The 24484-nt window shown below is 36.7% G+C and overlaps 1 protein-coding gene across 1 annotated transcript in view; it reads left to right on the plus strand.

Moving 5' to 3' along the window:
• Positions 1-24484, plus strand: part of LOC106672988 (calcitonin gene-related peptide type 1 receptor-like) — an 85704-nt gene that overhangs the window by 7660 nt on the left and 53560 nt on the right. Inside the window, exon 2 of the mRNA XM_024229275.1 lies at positions 11860-11997. Coding sequence (XP_024085043.1) covers positions 11860-11997 — 138 coding nt within the window. The remainder of the gene's footprint in view (positions 1-11859; positions 11998-24484) is intronic.

Consider the following 24484-nt stretch of genomic DNA (forward strand, 5'->3'; position numbering starts at 1 on the left):
GAGTCAAGCATTGCTTTACTGCTACCTTTCTAGAATATTAACTGTGATAGTAAAAAGTATAGGGGTCAAAAGTAAATAGTATGTAAAACAAAATAACATTTTTTAATGCCCTCTTTTAATTTTTTCATGGCACAATTATTTTAAAAAGGTATTCAAAATTTCCCTCGGACGTTGTTTTGTATTTTGCTCAGTGAACAGATATTTGCGATTAGGGTCTTAAATGGGACCCGGTGAATACTAAACCGGCAAAACTTATGAGTGTTGGAGAAGTGTTGGTCTGGAGGGCCTGAACTATACTAATTATTATATTTCAACTAGCTGATAAATTATATTTTATCAGTTATGTATAGCTAATATAGCTACATATTATATTAAAATTAATTTAAAAAAACCCAAGGAAAACCAAAGCCATGTGGTAATAAACCGTACTTACTATGTGAAAGTTGTATTTCCTCTCTTTCCGTTTCCATATAATCTTTGTGGTCAACAAATAAGGTCAACTTAGTAACCATGTTATCTATATTAACCTAAGAAAGCATACCCGAACGGTTTTGCGGGATATCAATAAGGCCTTGATGTGTTTTGTCTTATTTAAAAATTAATCCTTAACAACTTTCCTACGTATTTAATAAAAATAGTCAACCCTTATCTAATGGACCGACGCTTTAGAGTCCACTATAGCGGAGCCATTTCTGAAGAAATTAAGGTACTAAATCGTGTATCTCAAGGTTCAGTGCTGGGACCAACAATGTTCCTTGTTTACTTTTGTGATGTGCCAAAGTTAACTATAGGAAACTACAAGTTGCTCAGAATAAATTTCTTAGGCTGTGCACTAACTCTCCTCGATCTACAAAGATTGGGCTTTTGCATGAGATATGCAAGTTGGACAGAATCAAACATTTTAAATAAAACTATCATCCTTGATAGGAGAACATCCTGTATGCATCGGTTATAATGATAGTAACACCATTCCGTTAATCGGTGTAATAATAATAGGAAGTATATCAAAGTCGTATGCATAAAAGTCGATTGATAATATTAGGAAATGCATTTAATTGGTAGTGTATTGTTTACAGCGGATAGGTATTGTTTAAATTCCCGGGGGATCGATAAATTCATCTATGCATACATTTTAGCGCCGCCGAGCCACATCGCAAGGGTTGAAAATTTACAAGAGTACGAAACTCGGATGTTGACAGAATTACTTCTTCCGTAAATTAAACTTTTTTCGAATTATTTACCCCACCCGGTAATTTCTGCCATTCTGGCTTCAAAAGTCACAATATGTTTTATCGTTGTGTTTTAATTCTGAAATAGCTGATTTTTACAGAAGAGAAGAAAATGAACTAAGATACATAACTAACTTATGGTATTGCATATTTGTATGGAAAGAACTAAAAGTAAATAAACGCTTGTCAATGCTGAAGTTTGTGCAATCCTCAAATTCCAACATAAACAAAGCGATTATTCGGAGATCGTGAGATGCGGTCTGGTGTGACGTAGATTTAAAAAAAGCATTTTCTTTATCGTGCCAACGTTTCGATCTTTATTAAGATCATTTTCAGAGCCTGGGATTTATAAACTTTGTTTAAATTTTACAAATACATGTGAGATGTAAGAAAAAATGTTTAAAACCTACACCAGACCGCATCTCACGATCTCCGAATAATCATGGACTGATGGTTCCCTAAACCGTCAACCAACATAAACCAAGAGTATGAAAAATATTATGACGTTAATGTTTTATGCAATAATTTACGTTCTTCATTTCAAACATCCGTTCAAAATTTAAGAAAATATATGTTTTCATTTTAAGATAACTGGAGACCAAAACAGAAACTGATAGGAGTTTTGATGAGACTATAGGATCTATTAAAATACAATATACGAATGTAATTTAAAAAAAACTTTTTGGCATGAACTGAAAAGAAAATTGCATTTTGAAACATGTAGATTGAGTGGTGTTTAGTGGCCGTTAATTGATGATTATTTGGAGATCGTGAGATGCGGATAGGCTTAGAAAAATTTTTCGTTATTGTGCCGACGTTTCGATCTTTATTGAGATCATCTTCTGGGCCCGGGATTTATAAAAATTGTTTAAATACACTCATTAATTCACTAGTTTTCGTGGTCTTAAATTTATCTTTCTTTAAAAATTTATCACAAATAAAAACCTTAAATAATTGTTTAAATATACAAAAAGCTGTTGGCTATAGAGACTCGTTGACACGTAGTGAAAAACATCTTGCAAAAATTTGTTTTTTCTATAAGTTTTTGGCCATTTATGGCTTTCAAACTTTAGAATAAATATAATTGAGAACTTTGTTTTTAAACTCTCTGGACATTCTGAGTTTCTCTGTTCGCTGCGATTCAAGAATGGATGAAGAACATCAAGGAACGGATTTAGAGGTTAGTCCCTTAAATGAACAAGACCTTACAGATGAGTGGCACAAAGTTTTTGGGAGAAAGCGACCTGGTCCACAAATTGCTAACAGGGATCCGAGGAAAGTGCCGCGTATCCAAACCACTGTGAGTACTCCAATCCCTACAAGCAATCAGTATCAAATATTTTCTGACACTGAAACCTCAAATAAAAATAGCCCAGAAACAAAAGAATCGAAACCTCCACCAATTTACATAAAAAACGTAGTGAATTCTCACTCACTAACAAAAATTTTAGAAAACATAGGAGGCGTAAATTCCTTCATCATAAAAATTACAAACAATTCGTTAAAATTACTCGCAAACACACCACATACTTATAGAAAATTTGTTCAATTTTTAGAAAAAACTCAAACAGAATTTCACACATATCAATTACAAGAAGAAAAAAATCATAGAATTGTATTAAAAGGTCTACACTTCTCTACCCCCACGGGATTAATTGTCGAAGAATTAAGTAACAAAGGATACCAAGTAGTATTGCATTAACGCTCTCTCACGGTTTAAACTACCATTGAACATGTTTTTTGTAGATATAGACCGAAAAACATACAATGAAAAAATCTTTGATATCTCGACGCTATTATACACAAAAATAAAAATTGAAGAGCCTTTCAGGCGGAGACAAATAGTGCAATGCACACGGTGCCAAGGCGTCGGACACACCAAATCGTACTGTAGATATCAGCATCGGTGCGTTCGATGTGGAGACCAACACGAATCTGGATCTTGCGGAAAAAGCAGGGATACCAAAGCGACATGTGCAAACTGCGGAGGTGATCACCCTGCGAACTACAGAGGGTGCAATGCCTTCAAAGACCTACAGGCAAAACGCACAACAAGGAACACGGAAAGAGGACAACACGGAAGGAAGAACATCGAACATTCATCGACACCACCCCAACTAGACGACACTAATTTCCCGTCGCTTGTTCACAAGAAGAGCGAAGCCCTACCACTGCCAACATGGGTGAAGACTCAAAGAAGACCAACAGATAATCAGCGGTCTGAGGAAGCTACTAACANTAAGTTACCAACACGTTGGGAGAAATGTATTGAGAGTATGGGAAATTATTTTGATTAAAGAACATTGCTTTAAAGTAACTAGTTTCTTTTTTTTTTGTTTAATACCAAAATCCTGCATTATTTTCCGGACAACCCAATATATCAAGCATGTACAGTTGTAGATATAAATAAATGAAGTAAAAAAAAAAAATATACAAAATACATGTAGGGTGTGAAAAAATGAATTCATACAATGATAAAATTTTTAGACTCAATCGACGTATTTGAACTCACCAACATACTAATAATAAAAATAAAATAATTTGAAATAATAATAAAAACAAACCAATTGTTCTCCGCTTGAAAATCCAATTTATGTATAGGGTAAAAGGGTTTTAATGTTGGATCCGAGTGTGTGTGTGTGTGTGTCACATGTGAAATCCCTAATAAGAATGTGTAATCGAATCACCTCATTTATTTATTATGTAATGGCCTTCAGTCCTAATGAGATGGGATACACAGGGTGAACACAAAATTTCATGCATACACATTCTTACAAACATAAATTAGAGAAACACACACAAAAAATGATTACTGGTTTTTTTGTAATCTTTTCCCCCACTAAGTACCATGGTTACAATACCATCCCATTTGAGCTAGCAGAACAACTTTATTTCCCTCGACCTCAGATTTATACAAATAAAGATTAAGAGATTTTTCTTGAAAGACTCAAAAAAAGTCAGATACGTAAGTGGGTGGATGGACCTTAAACGATATAAAATGAAATAATTCCATTGATTAAAGATAGAATAATACATGGTTCCACACGAAACAGTCCATATAAATTTTGTTCATCAGTGTTTTAAGTTTATGTTGGAAAAAAGGTTTTTTTTAAAACGTTTCGTCTTTGGTAATCGACCGCAAATTTTCCCTTCGATATTGACCATTTTACGATGGCCCGATGAAACGAAACTCCTGCTTTAGAACCTTTATTTACTTGGTGAGCGCTTATCACTCTAAATAAGTCTACTTCCCATCGGTCCGACAAACTCTGACAAATTGCCAATCCAAGGAAAAGCCGATTTGTCTCAAGGAGGCCATCAACAAATATTGGTCTCAGTTGAGGAAAACGTTTTCCACATCTCATTAACCGGGGAGGGAGCGACTTAATTTATCCATTTTAACGAGGAAACGAAACTTTATACTACTAGAAAAACTGCTGGTAGCTTACAGATATTCCTTATTAATGATCAAATAAGTTGTTCAACGCAATAACTACAAAAAAATTATAATTATGAAAAATGCAATCAGGGATAATTAATCAATACGTAATATATGAAATAACAACACTATGCCCGTCTGACACACGGACATCTGCTTCTGGGTCAAAACCCGCGAAGGTGCCCCGCTTGTAGAGAAAGGTTGCTCAGTGTGTCTCATCTTGTCGAGGAGTGCCGTGCCTTGGCCCCCTACAGGGAGCGAGTAGGCATGAACCCCGACATAAAAACGGTACTCGGGCGAGCAAGTCAGTTGGTGGATCTCCTATTCCGCTTTTTAAGAGAAACGGGGGTGTTTCCTCACTTCTGAATAGTGTATATATAACGTGAATATCTGTGTAAATAAGTGTATCTGTGTTGTGTTTTATTGTGTCCTGTATTTATTTGTAAGTAATTTATATATTTGTTTGTTGTAAGTTGTCTGATTGTAAAATTTATTTTTTATAGTAGATTGTAGGGCTGATGGCGCGTATATTCACAGCAGAGATTTATGCCATTTTTTCAGCGTTGGGCGAGATCAAACATATGGGGAAAAGAAAATTTGTGATATGTACAGATTCTCTCAACGCTGTCTCAGGGAAGCGAGGTTGTTATCCTAAGAATTCCTGGTCACGTCGGTCTCAAAGGAAATGAAGAGGCCGGCAATGCGGCTAAAGAAGCGGCGGAGATGCCTAGTGACACGGATATCCCAATCAGGCCAGCGGATGTCAAAAACTATTTAAGAAAAACAAGCTGGGACAAATGGCAAACCTGCTGGACTGGGATGACCGAAATTAAGCCGAATGTTAAGCCGTGGGTCTCGGAGAGAGATAAAAGAAATACCTAACAAGACTGAGAATATGCCACACCAGGTTAACACACGGACACCTTCTTATCGGAAAGAGAACCCGGACATGCCCCTTATTTGGCGTAGGATTACAGTACAACACCTGATACAAAAATGCATGAGCGTCATACCGTGATAGGTGTGGCCTTCCAGCAGAGATGATTAGAGTGTTAAAACACAACAGCGAGTATACTGATATCCTCGTTGCGTATCTGAAGAGGATAAATGTATACAATCAAATCTAGCTCTCTTCACACGTGGTTCTTTTTTATCTTACTTTAAATGTATTTATTTGCGAGAATGGTTTCGTCTAAGGGAGTCGAACCTGTGGCGGAATATAGAGTACTCCACAGACACACTACATTTAGGTTTAGTTTAGTTGTAGGGAATTGTATGAGTGAGAGGTGAGGCAGCGGCGTTTTAGTCCACATCCCGCGGCCCACCTTATTTTAATTGTACATATTGTATGGATGAAGTCGTGTGAATGTATTTATTAGTATGCAAGTATTTATTTGTGTGAAGGGTTCATTTTAACATTATTTGTGGTTAGATTTTAAGGGAGGGCTCCAGTGGACTGTCCCCGGGGCCCGCCAACGAAGGTAGTACATTTTATTGGTGTGTATGATATTTTTATTGTAAAAATTGGATTAGGGCACTTCGCCGCGTGTGAGGGGCAGCACTGAATCACCAAGCATCCGAACGCCCCTCCACTACACGAAGAGAGAGTCGGTAGTGAGGTGACAGTCGTCGCCATGGATCCGAATACCCCAAACTACAGGAAGAGGGGGCTCGTAGTGAGGCGATATGAATTAGTCCAACGTATCCCGTCGTGAGAAAGATCACTTGGAGAATCTCCAATCACTGTGACACAGATTCGCCAAGCCCAATAAAAAACAACGAAAAGAAACAAAATTCCAAAACGAGAAAAAAGAAGAGGAGGGAAAAAAGAGGTGGGGAGGAAATAAACGTGAGAGGGTGGGGGACGAGGCCAAGTATGTGAAAACTACTAACCCTCAGACCTACAGAAGAGCGGAAGATCTGGAGGGAAATAGTGAATCCGTCCCTCCTCTTAATGCGCTTGTGTGTGGACGTGGGTGTTGCACATTCGCTCACACGCACCCGCATAAAATAGAAAGGAGAAGAAAAAAAAAGGTGAAAAAAAAGAAGGGGGTAATGGAAAAAGAAAAGGACGAAAAATTAACAAATAGGGAAACACTAACCCCCCACCTTTAGATTTTCTAGCGTGTTGGCTATGAAAAAAAAGAAAAAAGTCATATACGTTCAGGTTCACTGAATATTGTTTTTGAATCTGTTGTTTGGTCGTTAATAGATTGATGCCTTGCCTTACCTTGTTTATAACCATTAGAGTTCGTGTTCCGATTGACTAATTATTTTTTAACTTAACCAACTTTTTTCAATTAATTAATCTTTATGTAAGGTATTGGTTGAGATAAAAAAGTCAGTGTCGAACCCACGTCCTTCGGCTAAATACGCCGCTGCTCTGCTACTTGAAGTCACGATAGCTCAAGTGGTAGAGCAGCGGCGTATTTAGTCGAAGGTCGTGTGTTCGAATCCCGCTCGTGACACTGACCTTTTTTATACACCTGACTAACACAGACCTAGCTCACGGAAAATGCCAAGAGCAAATTAATAGAAATAATAAATGATGGAGTGAGTATGGTGTTCAATCCTTTTTAGAAGGATAGTTCCTACTCGCAGTAAGTTGTTTTGCAATTTAATGGAAATGATAAATGATGGAGTGAGTGTGGTGTTCAATCCTTTTTAAAAAGATAGTTCCTTTTTAAAAAGGATTGAACACCACACTCACTCCATCATTTATCATTTCCATTAAATTGCAAAACAACTTACTGCGAGTAGGAACTATCTTTTTAAAAGGATTGAACACCACACTCACTCCATCATTTATCATTTCCATTAAATTGCAAAACAACTTACTGCGAGTAGGAACTATCCTTCTAAAAAGGATTGAACACCATACTCACTCCATCATTTATTATTTCCATTAATTTGCTAGTCAAAGCATTAATGGATTATAACACAATCAATAACATTACTTCCTCTTACATAAAATCTGGGTGCAAAACAACTTACTGGGAATAGGAACTATCTTTTAAAAAAGGATGGCAAAAATGCTAAAATGACCTGAAACAACTGAGCTATTATTATTTGGTTGTTACCAATCATTTTGCCATTCCTAAAATGACAGAAATCCCAAAGACCGACCGGAACGATAAACGAAGAGTTAGTCCACGAAAAGCCCGGATAAACAAAGATAACGTTGTCCTACCCACTCCACGATTACAAAAGATATGTGATCTACAGAAATCACACAGACACACTGAAATTGGCGATAATGGATGACATATCTCAACAAACCAGCAAGTATTAGCAAAATGATCCTTAACGGCGAGGAAGAAAAACATAATAAAATTTAACCAACTTTCAATCAGAGATTTTGTATTTTTTTCGTTAACTTTGTCTATGCGTGATGATGCATCTGCCAAAATTTTTCACAGGCTGCCGGACTAGAACGAATGAACAGCCCTATAACCCATGTAACCGGAACCAGGGAGTAACCAAAAATATAGAGCTGGAAAAATGTCTTGAGAACGAAAAATCAAGCACTGGAGGAAAGTACCCGGTGGCCAGTTTTCAAACCCTTGGAAACGCTACCCACGTATGCACACCAGCAAGCTGTAAAACCGGCTGTAGAAAGAAAAAGGCAAGTACAAGAAGAATCCGGCATGAGGCAAACTAAGAGATTCATAAATCCCTCAAAAAGCATAGCATTTATTAAGAGCAAAGCCGTAACAGAAATAGCTGATACTATCAAGATCACATCGTCACATATCCTTTTTGAAAATGATGCACTAGGTTTTCTTATACCAAGTAAAGTGGGTGTAGAGAAACCAAAGTAAGTAACCCCCATAAACTTAAATCCGTTGCAGTTGAGTAAACGTTGGAAAATAAAAACTTGAAAACAAAATAAACAAACTTTATGATAGATAAATCAACCTACACCCTCGTTTGAACAACGCTCGTAAAAGGTGAGTATTACCGTGCTTATCGTAGGCAAGAATTGAAGCGGTCGACAATAATACCTGTGCGGGAGCGTAGTCAATTAAAGTTCCCCTAGAAGTAGAGCACTGAAGATTGCTTCGGGAATTATGGACGTACTAGCGGGCTGAGGAGAAGGGTACACTGGGCGAGTGAAATGTAAGGTACAGTGATGTTATTTGACAAACATTACAGGACATTTTAGACTTACATTTCCATGTCTGATGACATTGGGATAAGTAATTGATACACAACTTTTTATCTTTTGCTAAGATAAATCTTTCTTCCGGGGTAAGAAAGGTTGGGCATAAATAACGTGATGCTGTTGTTTTGAACAAATCTTACAGAGAGGTGTGTTGTTTACGTCGTTGTGTACAACGAATGTGTCCGAAGGATTTAACTTTGGAACCTTACTATATATCTTTACTATCTTCCTGTTTTTGCGACTTGATTAGACTGGCGATTCAAAATTTTTGACTTTTCTTTTACAAACTGAAAAAGGGAGTCGAAAGTGGGAATATCTTGCTCACGCACAGACAGTTCAAAACCTTTAACTGTTTCAGGATCGAGTTTTTGAAGAGCGATGTATAAAATTATAAAGTTTGAAAGATCGCGATTTTTAATGATTTTAAGGCTTCAGCGGAAGATCTTAATTGGATCACAAAATTGTCTAGGCCTCTAGCGGATTCGGTTGGGGCGGGTTTCATATCATTCATAGTTTTCAAATAATGACTTCCCAGACTGCGTTTATCTTGGAATTTTTCTACCAATCTGTTCCAAATTAGTTCATAATTTTCTTCATAAGGTTGGAAGCCAGAAAGTAGGGCTAAAGCTTTTTTTTCTCTAGCTTGCCTATGAGGTAGCGCAATTTATCAGACCGCAAGATCTGTTCGTTTTTTGATAAAAAAAAGGCCAATCATTAAATTTCCCTGAAAAGTGCAGCAATTCTAAACGCAGTAATTTAATTGAAGGGGCCGTTGAACTATTCTTACCAACCACGGTTGTCTTCAAATCCATCTTTACGCCAGGAAGTTCCTCCACCCCCTGCACAATACAGCAACGTAGCTCCTCCTTTTTGCAACCGCCTTCAAATCTACTTCGGCTTTGTTCGGGGTCTAAATCCAATTTAGTGGACGCTTATTGAAATCCGCGACTGTGGTTCCCAATTATCTAACCCATACTTTAGAGCTATTTTCCCGTTCTTTATAATTAATATTTTTAGCGTCTTCCTACATTACTTGAACTTTTTGAAAGATACATTCTTTTTTTGCCCCTAAAAGATTCAGTTTCTTTCGAAGTTTAATCGTGACGGCTTTCGACGTCTTGTGTATAGAAAAAGTTAATTTTAAATTTATAAAAGTTAATGAATCAGCAAGCCTGTGAGCTACCGAGAGCGAGCAGGTAGGCGGAAGTATACACAGGTTCGAGTCAGCACGAGCTGTACGCAACGCAATTACAATGCAATTAATTTAAAATAAATTCTATCCGTCCCACGAGGACCAAATGTACGGTTTTAGCCGTCGGAGAACCACCCGGATTTAACCGAGTGGCGGTGAAACAATAATAAATAAAATATAACAGTTTAAAAAAAGAATGATTGAAATGTAAAAATAAAGAACAAATGAAATAATAAGAGACTCACCAAGCTGTTGTTGTGGCAAACAATAAAAGGTGGGCAGGAAATAGAAGGACCCAGGAGCGATGAAAAAGAGGGTATTTGGGTAGGACGGCCCACTTACAGGTACCAACAACTCCGGCGTTTTGGTGAGGTGTAAAATCAATCTAGAAGAACTCCAAGGAATACTAGAAGAGATCTTACAGAAAGCGGTTTGTATTAAGGCCTTTGTGGGTTCCAAAAAAATGAAGCGGCACGTGCTGAAACGAACTAGGCTCGGTCGTAAAAGCGACTGGAGAGTCGCACCAGGAGAGGGGACCGGGCTTCCCGGTATAGAATAATATATAAATAATGAACAAATTTGGCGGGCGTTTCTTTAAAATAAAAATGAAAATCCTAACACTATCAGTCAGTGTTGCCCTTTTAATACGTGTAGTTTTTCCCTTTATTTATTAACAATTTTCCAGAGAAAGTTTTTTAAAACTATTATACTTATTAAATTAATCTATAACTAGTTTTTCATATACTTATTTTACATATGTGTGAGTGTTTACAATGGACTAGACAATGTTTCATTTTTTAATTAGGCTTTGGTAACAGTCATTAATAAACTGGCAATCTTGTTTGAAATTGATTGAGTGTATATCACTTTTGATGAATGTTGCTTCTAGGAACTTACTTTTTTTGGTGTTACTTTCTTTTTTCATTATTTTTACATCATTAACATTAATTCCATTACAGTTCGTGGTCCGATTGACCAATTAACATTTTTCAATTAATTAATATTTATTTTTATTTCAACCAATACCTCTCATAAATAATAATTAATTGATTAAAATTAATGTTGTGTCCCATTGTGAGGGCATGGTGTGCCAATGCGCTGACATTTACTTTGTTGTTACTTATAGCATATTTATGTTTGTAAATTCTTCTATCTAAATGTTGCCCTGTTTCACCATAATAAACTCCCTCATAATTCGCACATGGTATTCTATACACCAGGCCAGATTGTAGTTCTTTTTCTATGGGGTCTTTCAGTTTTGAATAGCATCTTTTCCCATGGCATTGTTCCTAAAGTACAATTAGCTCTTGTAAATCACTTCTAAAAACTATTATAGTTTATCACCGTTTACACGGAAAAGCCTAGTCAAAAAAAGAAAATATTTGTTATGATGTTAAAGACTTATTTCAACTAGGATGATAACTGATTATCAGCCTATAAGTTCACACTGGTATTCTTTTAATCATATGTCATTCTGTTAAATTAATTTTGTTAATTTAAAATGTAACCATGTATGTACAGGCAGCCCTGAAGATGATTTATAAATATAAATCGAAACGTTGGCATTTATGGAATAATGTGTGGTGATTAGTGACCGTTAATCGATAATTATGGAATAATATTCATCCTTACTACCAAAAAACCTGACCGAAAGTCCCATCCTCACAACTTAAATTTGAACAGTCGTCAATCCAACTAAATTAGTAAAATATGTTCGAATTTCGTTGTAATATTCTTGTAAACTTGCTAGGAACCTGCTAATTACTCTAGTTCAACTTAGAAGCAATTGAAAGATTGAAAACACTGCGTAACTATTGTGCTTTGTTTTCCTAAGTTTCAGGCAATGTTGAAAATGTAACGCAGTCCACAATCCGATCTAATATCAGATTCCTATTGGAGTTGAGAAAGAAATGCGACACCTGGAAAAAGGCGCAACTGAAGCATTTCCTGCCTACTCCTCCTGCAGGACAAGGTAACAATTCTATTTTGATTTAATTAAAATAGCATAAATTTAATTATTTGGGAATGAAACTAATAGTTGTGTTTTGAAAACATTTATTTTCTTTTTCTAGATTATTTTTTGTAAATTCATAATTTGTTTATATCGCTATGTGACATTTGTGTTATCTTTGAAGTCTAGAGTATTGATATGTATTTTTTCTCCAACTTTATTAGGCTAATACATAATACAGAAAAAAAGTTTCAAGTAAGTAACATTTTCATGAAAAAGTAAGAACAAATCGTAACTCGTCAGGGTTTGGTGATAGGTATAGCGACTATACGCTGGAAGTTGTTTGCAAATAGGGTGTATGATCACCTAAAATTTTTTTTCGCACTTTCTCTGAGACACCCTCACTGAAGTTAGTGCAATGAGAAAAAATGGGCTGAGGGAAAAATTGGAATGGAGAGAAAAAAATGCCAACGTGGAGAGAAACAAAATTGGTAATAATAACAGCTACAAGTTGTAAGAATGAATTAAACAAACATGAAAATTAAGAATTTTCCTTTTTAAATAGAAGATACTAATTTTCGTTACTGTTATTAGCCATTTATTCGAAGTGCCAACACTTAAAAAAAATGTTTTTTGATTTACTACACATTCAGTCTCATTGGGGACCAAATATAACCACTTATAGCCTACACAAAGAAAACAATTCAACATAAATATTAATTATGGTTGGGGTAACAAGCTATTTACAAGACATTTCATATTATATTTATTTTTTTATTTTCGTCCATATAATTTGTAAAAAGTTTAAAACAAAGTAAATGTAAGGTACAGGTAAAATTTGGCATTCGGAGGGAGTGTTCAAATAAAGGTGTTTAAACAACATAGCACGAATAATTTTTTAATGTAATACTGTTATTGGTTTTTGGGCATTTTCATACGCACTCCCCTATCTACCAACAAATTGAATTTATGATTGGAAGATAGATTAGCAGCCTACTATAACGCTTTTTGGATAGCAATAACTTTGGTTGAAAATGGAGAAATGCATGCATAAGGATGGAAGAATATATCGTTCGCGGTATTTACTTTGATTGTCGTAAAAAGCGCTATCCGTAACACCTCTCAGTTTAGATCCATCGGTAAAAATTAAACGGTAATTTGGAAAAAGTTGTACTAAATCAATAAGAGAAAATATATAGCCAATATCAGGCCTGCTATTTAATTTCAAGGACTGGATCTACTTAAACATATCTATCACATAGGGGTTATCAGAGCATTAGGGTATATTATTCGTATTCAATATTAGGCTTCCACGGAATGTCAGGAATGTTTTAATGGTATACAACTACGATGGGTCAAAAAATGCCTTGATTCTATACAAGAAAATGAGATGGGTAAGGAGAGGCTAGGACATCGACAGGTGCTTCATTCACTTCCCTGAACAAAGCTATCTACTCTCCTACTCTTGGTATGTCAGAATTTATTTGTCATTCCAGTTTCGGTGAGGAACTCAAAGCTTTCGTATGTTAGATGAGATTTCTTTCCAGATAGAACATTGTTCTTCTTCTACGCATCTTTTTTGAATAATGAGGACATCTTTTACATGAGTACTGCTTCCCCACACTAGCAACTCATGGCTCATGCATGACTCCTTGGAAAAGTGCAAAGTATGTTATCCGGCGCACCTCAAGTGAGATGGTACTCCGAATTTTTAACATTAGAAAACAAAGGGAAGACAACCTACTGACACTATGGTCAACGTGCTGGCACCATGATTAGTGACTATCAATAATGGTCCCTAATATTTTACAAGTATTTAGCTGTGGGTGTCATTTATAGTTAAAGGACATTATCATTTCTTTTGATTTGAATTCATTCATTGACAAATAATTATTTTCAAACCATTTAGTCACGATTTTTAAGAAGTGATAACCCAATGAAGGTTAATAATGTCATCTGCAGTTATCACCATAGGTGCATCGTTTGCAAACTGATAGATAATGAAATTATTTTCTATATCAGGACCAATGCCTTGAGCCACACCATGCTTCTACTAATAGTTTTAGTGACATTAAATTTTCTCATTTAACACACTGATATCTATTTAATAGGAAATTTTTGCAGAAGTCAAGGGCAGTACTCCTTACTCCATAAGCCTATGTCAAACAGAACAGAATGATTCACTGTGTCGAAAGCATTACTGAGGTCAGTGGTCAGAATTTGTACGTGTTGATTTTTTTTTCCAAATTAGAGTTTACACATTTTATCATTACACATATCGACAGTACCATGCCTTTTCGGAAGCCAAATTGATTTCTCACACGGTTTGGGTTTGTGAGGATAATAAATTAAATAAAAAAGGGTGAAAATCAATATAATTAAAACAATAATAAACTATCTTCTAAAATAAAAATTTAAAAAATAATAGATATATCTATGAGCAATATAAAACAGAATACAAACTCTTGACAAAAATTACTATGAGAGAAAATAAGGAAAGAGCGAAAGAAAGAAAGCATCAACTTACAGGCTTTTATAAATCCGATACCAACTACGCAAACCCAACTGACTTTTCCTTATCTTATCACACCTTGGTGGGACACCTCCCACCATGTTACTATTTGATCTTACAAAATTTTCTTCTCTCAGAAAAAATTAAAAAAAAATTACATAAAAGGACGTTGGACAAGAAATAAAGAGCAAATAAAATAAAACTGAAGAAGAGCATCTGAGAAGCTTCTGGGTTGAGTCCCTCTGGGTGTAGTAGGGTACCAAGTTGTGATGTGAATGTCCATCCAGTGTTCAGGAGGTCTCCAGAGAGACTCCTTTGTTGGTCTCCTCCTTCTTCAGCAGTCGTGTCCTGAGGTCCGCTTGGATTCGCTTTCCTCGAAGAGTTTCAGCCAGGTTTGGAGAATATTCTGCATCGCTGAATACTTGCTGAGATTAGGTAGAGCTCTTCTTCCAAAAGATTCTCAGTATGATATGTTGGTAAACATTATGGCCAGTTAGGACTTGGGTAGAGGTATTCTGGAGGAAAAGTGTAAAGGATAATAAAGTAAGTAGGGAATTTGGAATTTATCAAATGCTTGTCCTCTCCTTCATTGTCTAGAGTTTTGATTGTTATTACTGTTATTCAATTTTGGATTTTTTATTTATTTACTTATATTTTATATTTTTNAGAGAATGGCTAGCTGGTTCTTTTTAACTGAGTTACATGGGCGCGTACATTGACTTCAGGTGCCTCAGTTTTGCAAAAAGATAACTGACTCCAGAAATTTTTTTTTTTTGAGAAGTTCCTCAACCGCCATCCTCATCTTCTTCATTCGTACTGGATTACAGTAATACGGCTGAGCTCTGACGATTTTGTCATCATTAATGTTTAGTTTTACATTCATCACCTCTGTTCGGCCAAGTCGATAGGTTATACGTTCGGATATTTGGATAGATATTTGTACTTGAAATATCTAAGCCATGAACCCGTCTCTGGAGAGAAAACCGCTAAATTTGGAGATCGCTGATGATTCCTGAAATTCAGTTTTAGCGCATGGGTCCTTTCTTCACCATACACAGTTTTTGCTAGGTGAAATAACCAATTTAGCTAAATTTAAAAAATCTAGGCCCAGAACAAGTGATACTGGCAATTCTTTTAGAATTAGAATTTCGATGTTGGTTTCCCATTTGCCTATGGCAATTTTTATCATTGTGGCCCCCATGGGTACAATAATTTCATAATTTATCGCCATTAGTTCAGAATGAGACTTGGAGATGAAAATATCTTTGATATTCATACGCTCCAGGTATTTCATAGAAATACCCTGTGTCCAAAAGTGCCAAAATTCTTTATCAATTTTTTTTACTAAAATCGAATCTGATTTCTGGCGGGCGGACCCCATATATATATATTACACAGGGCGGGCGACCAGGNAACTACCTGAAAGTACTTTTTCCCTAAAGGTGTTTTCACCTTTTTATCGCTTACACCCAGTAGTTGGTTGTTGACCTTACTCAATAAATGTAAAATTTTCGAGTGTCCTATATTATTTCACTTATGGTTCCAGCTGCCTTCACTAATTAATCTATAGCAGCTGGTTAGTGCTTTAACCTTGACCTCAATGTGTAGAGGTGTAGTGTTTGTGGGCGGACCCCATACATACTAGTTTTTTGGAGACGAAGTATTGGGGTAGTGTGTTGAGGTTTGAGGTTGTTCTTTCACGGCCTCTGAATAACTCGCTGGGGCTTAAAATGGTGCGTTAGGCTAGTTTGCTGATAGGAAACAGATTTTATTAATCTTCAAAATATAAAAACGTTGACACTTTACCTATTATTTTTGAACTACACAAATCTCTTAACTTTTCACGAGGTGTTATTTCTGTGAGGAAATTTATCAACTGTGAGACCACCGAAATCCTAGCAGAGTTAAAATCTCAAGGCGTCTCAAATATTAGACGTATTTTTAAAACGGTAAATAATATGACAATCCCTACTGCAACCCTTATCATTACGTTTGAAAGACCACCCTACCGGAAGAAATAGTATTATATTTTCTAAAAGTTAAAGTACGGTCATACGAACCAAACCCACTGCTTTGTTTTTCATGTTTCCGCTATCGTCTCAACAAATATTTTTGTAAAACTGTTAACTGCGGCAAATGCGGAGAAAATTCTCACGAAACTGCAAACTGCCTAAATCTCCCTCACCGCTTAAATTGCTCCGGATCACACTGAGGATAAGATAAAACCAGCTCAATATACATTAGGGGAAAAAGAAATAGAAAATATACGCAGCACTGAAAAAGTATCTTTTAAGCAAGCTGAAAACATTTTGAAAAAACGGGAAGCACAACTGCAACAATCTATCTCCTAGGCTCAAGTTACGTTTACAAACAACCAGCATAACCCCTCGCAGCACTACAATACTCATAAAATAAACGAAAATATCTCTACATCCAATTCTGATCATAAGCGAAGCACTGATATAGATATACACGCTAAATAAACATTTGCACTAGGATACATAGAAAATCTGAGCTTGCAAATTAACAAATCCAACACTGCTATAGAAGTTATTATTAAAAAAATAAAGTTTCTTGAAAACCAAGGAAATGCTAGGGAAAATAAACATGCAATAATAAAAATGCCACCTCAAAGTGGCTCCAGACAAACGCAAAACTTAAAACCCCTGACTTTAAAACATTTAACTGACTCCCGAACAACAATAAAATGAGACAGACCCGTCTCTCAAGAATCCACCTACAGTGATGGTAGCGCAACCTTAAAAACCACTATTAACACGAAAACTAAACCCAAAACGAACAACATACAACTAAACAAAACCAAAAACATGCTAAAATAAATCAAAGCTAACTGTAAAAACTATACCTTCGTAAAACCCTAGACACGATGTAACTACTTATTGTTAATCTTTGTCATTAAATGAGAAAAATATCATATAAAAAAATATAAAACAAATTAAACAACTTATAAAACAAATAACAAATCTCCGACAAAATGAATATTATACAGTGGAATATAAATGGTCTAATTTCAAAACGATATGAAATAGAACCAGAACCTGAAGGTAACCCACTTAAATAGCTCAATCTTGTGTATACAAGAAACTAGTCTAAAACCTGAGGATAAATTTGCTTTTGGACATTTTACGACTGTAAGAAAGGATTATATCCAAAATCGAATCGCCAGTGGTGGAGTTTGTATAATGATTAGAAATAGTATACCTTTTAAAGTAATCAACCTAATTACCCAATTACAGATAATCGCAATAAGAATTTATCGCAATCCTCCCCAATTTACAATTTGCTTGTTATATATACCACCAAGTCAAAACATATCAACTCTCGACTTAACTGATGTATATAATCAATTGGTATGGTATGGTGGAAAAGGATACTAGGAAGTGGGGTTTGTATTCCCCAGGCACTGCAGCCTTCTGGCTTATTGTACCTTCCTAGTTCCTTAGTTCTGTCAATACACTCAATCCTTCTTCTTCGAAGTACCAGGACATTGACTGTTGCTGCTGCAATTTGATTCCCTAAGTCTTTTCCATACGTTCGGTTAAACCTCCATTGAGCTGTAGCTTCGCATTCGAAGATGATATGAGTTATCACCTCCTCCTCATTACATAATCTGCAAATGGGATCATCGCTTTATATACCCATGTTGTGTAGATGTTTTCTCAGATACCAGTGACCGGTTAGTAGCCCTACCACTCCTCTGAGTTTGGCCCTCTCCTATTGCAGCAGTGTTTTTGCCAGTCTCGGTGAGGGTTGTTTCATCATAAGTTTACTATGTCTAGCACCGCTAGAGTTTATCCACTTCTCCTTTTGTTTTGCTTGGATCCATTCTGCGATGGAGGATTCTATATTTGTTTTTGCTATCCCAAGAATAGGTTCGGGGCCTATGTATGGTGTTGCAGATCCTCCTCTGGTCAGTCTGTCTGCTTTCTCGTTACCCAAAATTCCCCTGTGCCCTGGCACACAAGATATCATCAGGTTGTTGTGTTTCCTCCGGTTTTGGAGATTTTGGATGCATTCACTAACTAGTTTTGATGTGATTCTTTTACATGCTAATGCTTTAATAGCTGCTTGGCTGTCTGATCTTATGAGGATTTTTTTGTCAGTGTAACTTCTTTTAAGATTTTCCAGGGCACAAGCATTGATAGCATGTATTTCCGCTTGAAAGACCGAAGTGTACTTCCCTAATGAGTTTGATTGCTCATGTTTTGGGCTTGTACAGAAAACGCCTGATCCGGTTCATTCGTTGTACCATATCATTGTATCTGATGCTCTCCTGTGTTCTTCCTCTCCTTTATAGTCCGTTGAGACTTTATAGGAAGTTGTGAAGATTGTTTCCAGGATCATGTAATCATCCCCATTTCTAATTATGAGTGTCTGATTTTGTTGATTATGGGTGTATGCCCGAATTGTTTAGTTCCTGTCCAATTTAATTGTTTCTGGAGCTTAAATGAGCTTTTTCTAGCCTCTCCTTGTATGAATATTTCCAGTAGAGGTATGTTTAGCAAAGTTTCTGATGCTTTTGTAGGGGTTGTTCTCATCACCCCTGTGATACATAAGTTTGCTAGTCTTTGTATGCTGCCTAATGTTTGGGTAGTTTGTTGAGCTTTGTTTCACCAGATTAGTGAACCGTAGGTTATTCTGCGTCTTATTACTGCCGTGTATAGGCCATTTTCGGTTTTAGTCCCCAAGATTTGCCTAAGGTCCTTCTTGATGTCATTAGAGATATTTTACTTTTTGCTATAGTATGTTGCACGGGAGAATTCCAGGTTAATTTCTTATCAAAGATTATTCCTAGATATTTGACCTCATTTTTTAATAGCAGCATTTCGTTATAGAAGCGTAATCCTTGTATTTCTATATTTCTTTTCTTGGTGAAAACAATTAAGGTGGTTTTTGAGGGGTTTACTTTATGTCCCCGTCTTAAACACCATTGTTCCACCAGGTTTAGTGCTCTTTGGGTGAGCTATATAATGAATTACCAAAACCAGTTATGATGAGAGATTTTAACTCCCACAATTGTATATGGGGAGGAGAAAACACCACTTCTAAAAGGAAAGAGGTAGAAAAATTCTTGGTCCACACTAACCTTAATATTCTAAATGATATTTCCCCTACACATTTTTGCCTAAGATCAGGAAAATTTGTCAAACATTGATCTGCCCGTAACTAGCACTAGTCTCAACCCTCTCTTTACATGGCGTACAACTACCAGATACAACAGTGATCATTTTCCAATCCTAATTGAATCTTTAAACGACATTCCTACTTACTCATGTCCCCGGTCATGGGGACTGGATAAAGCGAACTGGCCGTTGTATAAAAGCAACGTCGATCTTAAAAATATAAATTTGGAAAATGGTATAGATTAAATAATCAACAACATCAATAAAAGCATTATAGAGGCTGCTCCCAGAGCAATCTCAAGCAAAGCAAGAGGTAAAGCTCTGTCCTAGATTCATTAGAAGACCTACGACCATAAACTTAGAAAAATATAAACAGCAAGAAAACATGCGAGATATATTATTAAAATAAGTAAGAAACAATCCTGGCAAAAATTCTTAGAGAAAACAAATTCAAATACACCACTCTCAGTATGCTGGAATACAATTAGGAAAATTGTAGGTAAAAAACAATATACTCCAATTATATGTCTAAAAATATTAACAATGCGTACACTAATAACCCAGAAGAAATAGCAAATTTTCTTGGTGAATATATATATACATACATATAAATNTATATATACACGTTACATCCGCAGCGGCTGCTTCTGTCATCATAATAGATCCTGCAGACTTAGCAACTCTACAGAGGCTATATTAGACCCTCTCCCACCATTTTTGAAGACTTTACTCGGACTCAGACTCGGAGTTGAACCGCATCTTAATCACGACCTCGCCCTAATTTTTATTTTACAAGTTATTCATTTTTATGTAAAGTTATTTGTAAACTTTAATGATATAATATATAATAAATCAATCTTATTTAAAAAGAGTATTGTTAAGTGAAATTTATAACTTATATATAAAGCGGGAGGTTTATGGGCCGACAAACAGCTGAGGTCATCGCCGGCCCTCTGTGTGTATTCCTTCTCTTTCCTGTCTTTCTCGCGTATTTTGTATTGAACTGCAGCCATTTGAGCATCTCGATCTGGTTACTGACTCTCTGCTTTTACTTGTATGTTACGTCATTATTTTAAAATGCTAGCCTCCAGTTAGTACCTCAGGTTGTCAATTTAAGAATAGATACACAACATACAATACATAACATATATATTGCCACAAACAAAGAAGTCTGGTCACATTCACTCACCCCAGAGTATTCGATATTCCCGGGGCGGGGTAAAGAAACCCTTCCTTTCACGCTAATAAATTACATTCATCCTAATATATTAACATAAACACCACACAAACACTCCACACACAACACAAACACAGCACAAACACATGTAAACTATATACATTTGAAAATCCCAACAGCCCTGAGCGATTTGTGCCCGCTGCCGTGCGCGACTACGCACAGGTCCGATGATATTCCAAAATATTGCCTATTGACGTCGAGCCTTCTACTGTTACAGTCGAAACGTCGGCCGACAACAGTTGGTCCCGTCGCTCAGTGGAGAAGGGGGTGGGCGAAGGAGAAAGGTAGGGAATTGTTGAACGCCACAGTATTTTTGGGAATGGTAAATACCGAAACCCTAAAAGAAGAAAAGAAATAGAGGTAAAGAAAAAAAGGAGAGAAAAAGAATGAAACCCAAGGGGGAAAAAATAACACTAATAGAGGTTGGAATTGAACCCACCACTTTCAAGGCCCAAGTCGGCGATCGAAACCACTAGACCAAAGGCGACTGAGCCTGGCCGCATCTCACCGGCTCACCGCCTTGCGCCTGGGATCGCCAACGGAACCGGGGCCCAAATCCATCCTCCGGATATGAGGTTCCGGAGAACTCTTCGTCAACAAGACAAGAGGATCTTTAGCGTCCGCACCTGGCCTATTCGGCCTTATCGGACGTTTTGATTCTCAAGATTAGAGCTGACGCACCTCTGCATACGACGGAATGGTGTTACCGCCGCAGCATTGGTGTAGAGGCGCCCCAGCCCTTAAGGGCCAAGACAACCTCGCTCTCCGCTTGTCTACTCCGAATGGTCCGGCCCGCATTGTGCATCGGGTCATATGCCGCACGCAAAGGGCTAACAGGCCGAAATACATTAGCCTGTTCTCCCGCGTACTCCCTAGATAGAGAAAGCGATTCTATCTCCCAGAGTATTGGGGCTTCCCATAGCGTAGAAACCATCGGATCCTCCCCGCCCGCGGTTTTGTTTAAAGTGGAATTGCTAACCACCCCTAAAGGTCGATCGTACATAATTTAAGTGTCAACTTTTTGAAAATGAAATACGTCGGATTTGAGTGGGATTGTTTATAATAATTTTCTTTATCATCAAACTTACTCTGGCAAATTAATTGTATTCTGTAATAAATTTAATTCTTTCATACTTTAAGTATGTTATAAAAACTTTTTTACAGCCAACGTATGCATTAAACAATTCTAAAATCGTGAGCTATAAAGAGTTTAATTGTGCGTTCTTAAAGCTTAAGTATAGAAAATTTTAATCTATGTCGGGGGAAAATAATTCGTCCTCGTAGAAATCCTCTTCTGAGTTCTCTTCCCCATCATTCTGATCAGGGGAAGATACTGGTTACTGAGGATAATCCACCGCAGCGTGAATCTCCCCTTTTTTCTACGGCCGCTCGTCCTTCCGGGCCGAGGGCCCTTAACCTTCTGCTCTCGGTCGCGTTCCAGGCCACGACGCCCACGCTCGTGCTGCAGCCTGACGCTCTCATCTTCCACGCCGAAATTTAAATTTACACGACTTAAAACTAAGATTTTTTCACACACCCAGGCACAGGCAAGCCAACCAAAAATCAATTATTACTTTTTTTCTTTAAAAACAAACGTAATAATTAAATTGAAAATGTGCTCGACTGTTACTCAATACTTTTGTCTTAATTACCCAATTTTGATTTATGAATCATTCCTTTGAATAGTTTGAATAGTTGAATAGTTCCAATACTTTGGCATCATTAGAGTGCCGCATTTCATGGTTGACCGTATGTCTTGTACTTTTTTCTAGCTTCTTCATTAATTTTTTGTCGTTTACATTGGCACTAGAGTTCCTAAGAGAGAGAAGTAGTAGTAGAGAAGAAATTGCAGCTTATTCCAATTATGTAACACATCCCCGATTTCTTTTTACATTGAACCGGTTCATGGAATTTGGAAGAAGAAATTCTTATTTATAACAAGATATTCATAAGAAAACTATTATCAAAACAGTGCTTTGCAACATTTATCTGACAGAGTGAACCAAATCAATCAGCATCAAGCTCTAAAGAGAATTCATTTATTTGATGGATTTCTACGATATTTGACATATTTTGTCTTTTTACCAATATTGAGATCTAGCTTAATGTTACTAATTATGCCCATATGTTCAGAGCTAATAAAATGTACAACGTTTGACTTCATTATCCATAGTAGAAAAGCCATTATCGATACACCGAGTACCTTGATTCCTAGCACCCTGGAACACCGATGGTTTAATGACAAATATATCAAATATTTCAATGAATTCATTCTTTTGCGCTTCATGACTTATTACACCAATATTCAAGTCAATCAACAGAATTGTTTTATGACAAATGTACATATAAGAGAACTTGAAATAGAATTTCGAAAAACACTGAGACAGCATACCCTCGATATGGTGATAGGAAAAAACAATTAAGAACAGGAATAAACGTAAAGCGAACAAACTTATTATCAGTGGCTCTAACATCCGAAAAGTTCTCCTTGATAAAATTCATCTCCTACCTCAGTGTTTCCACGCAGTGTACCTATATGAATCCATGATTTTTTTCTCGCCCTTAAAATCAACAGGCCTTTAATTTGTTCCCATGTATTCAACCTTCTTCCTCGACTTTGAGTGTCTTTGTAGGATTTGTGGTTTTTCCTTTTGGTATATAGGCAGATGAGTCCCTTTTTTTTGGTCTTGACGATCTCCACCCACTTATGTGTGTCCGGAAATCATCTTCACCAGACACTTTTAGTGTTGCGCATGGGTTTATTTTCTAGGTAACCACCGTAAAGGTTTCGTTGACCTTTTACCAGAAGGTCCAAGTGCTGAAACGTGACGTACTTGGGCGTTTTCACTTGCCACCTCCTTAGCCTGTTTCTTGCTTGTTATTACATATACATTTTTTTATTTCTTTAATTTGCTTTTGCAATATAGCAATCCTATCTTTCAGTTCTTTATTTTCGATTTCCAATTTTTTATTGTTATGATTTTGCTACATTTCCGATATTGCAGCACAGATAACAAGAAGAGACATCTGACGTACCCTCTGTCCCCTTAAAAATGGCGACAGACTATATGATCCTAGACACATTTTTTACAACATCCTGTAAAGTGTCAACGGGCTATTAAGGAGAGGAAGAACTCAGAAGAGCATCAGTTCAATGATATGGCGTCCAGATGGCTCCAAAACAAATGAAGGAGCCGGATCGCGTATTTTTTGTACAAGCCGTAATATGAGTAATCAAACTCATTAGGGAAGTACACATCGGTCTTTCAAGCAGAAATACAAGCTATCAACCCTTGGGCCCTAGAAAATCTTAAAAGAAGTTACACTGGCAAAAAAATCCCTATAAGATCTGATAGCCAAGCAGCTATTAAAGCATGTAAAAAAATTACATCCAAATTAGACAGCGTATGCATTCAAAATCACCAAAACCTGGGAAACACAACAACCTGATGATATCTTGGGTGATATGACACAGAGAATTTTGGGTAACGAATAAGCAGACACACTGGCCAGAGGAAGATCTGCAAGGTCATACATACGCCCTGAACCTATACTTGGGATAACAAAAACAACCCTCCATCGCAGAATGGATCTAAATAAAACCAAAGTAGAAAT

This window comes from Cimex lectularius, unplaced genomic scaffold (assembly GCF_000648675.2).
Source record: "Cimex lectularius strain Harlan isolate CLEC.00 unplaced genomic scaffold, Clec_2.1 scaffold325, whole genome shotgun sequence".
Lineage (NCBI taxonomy): Eukaryota > Metazoa > Arthropoda > Insecta > Hemiptera > Cimicidae > Cimex > Cimex lectularius.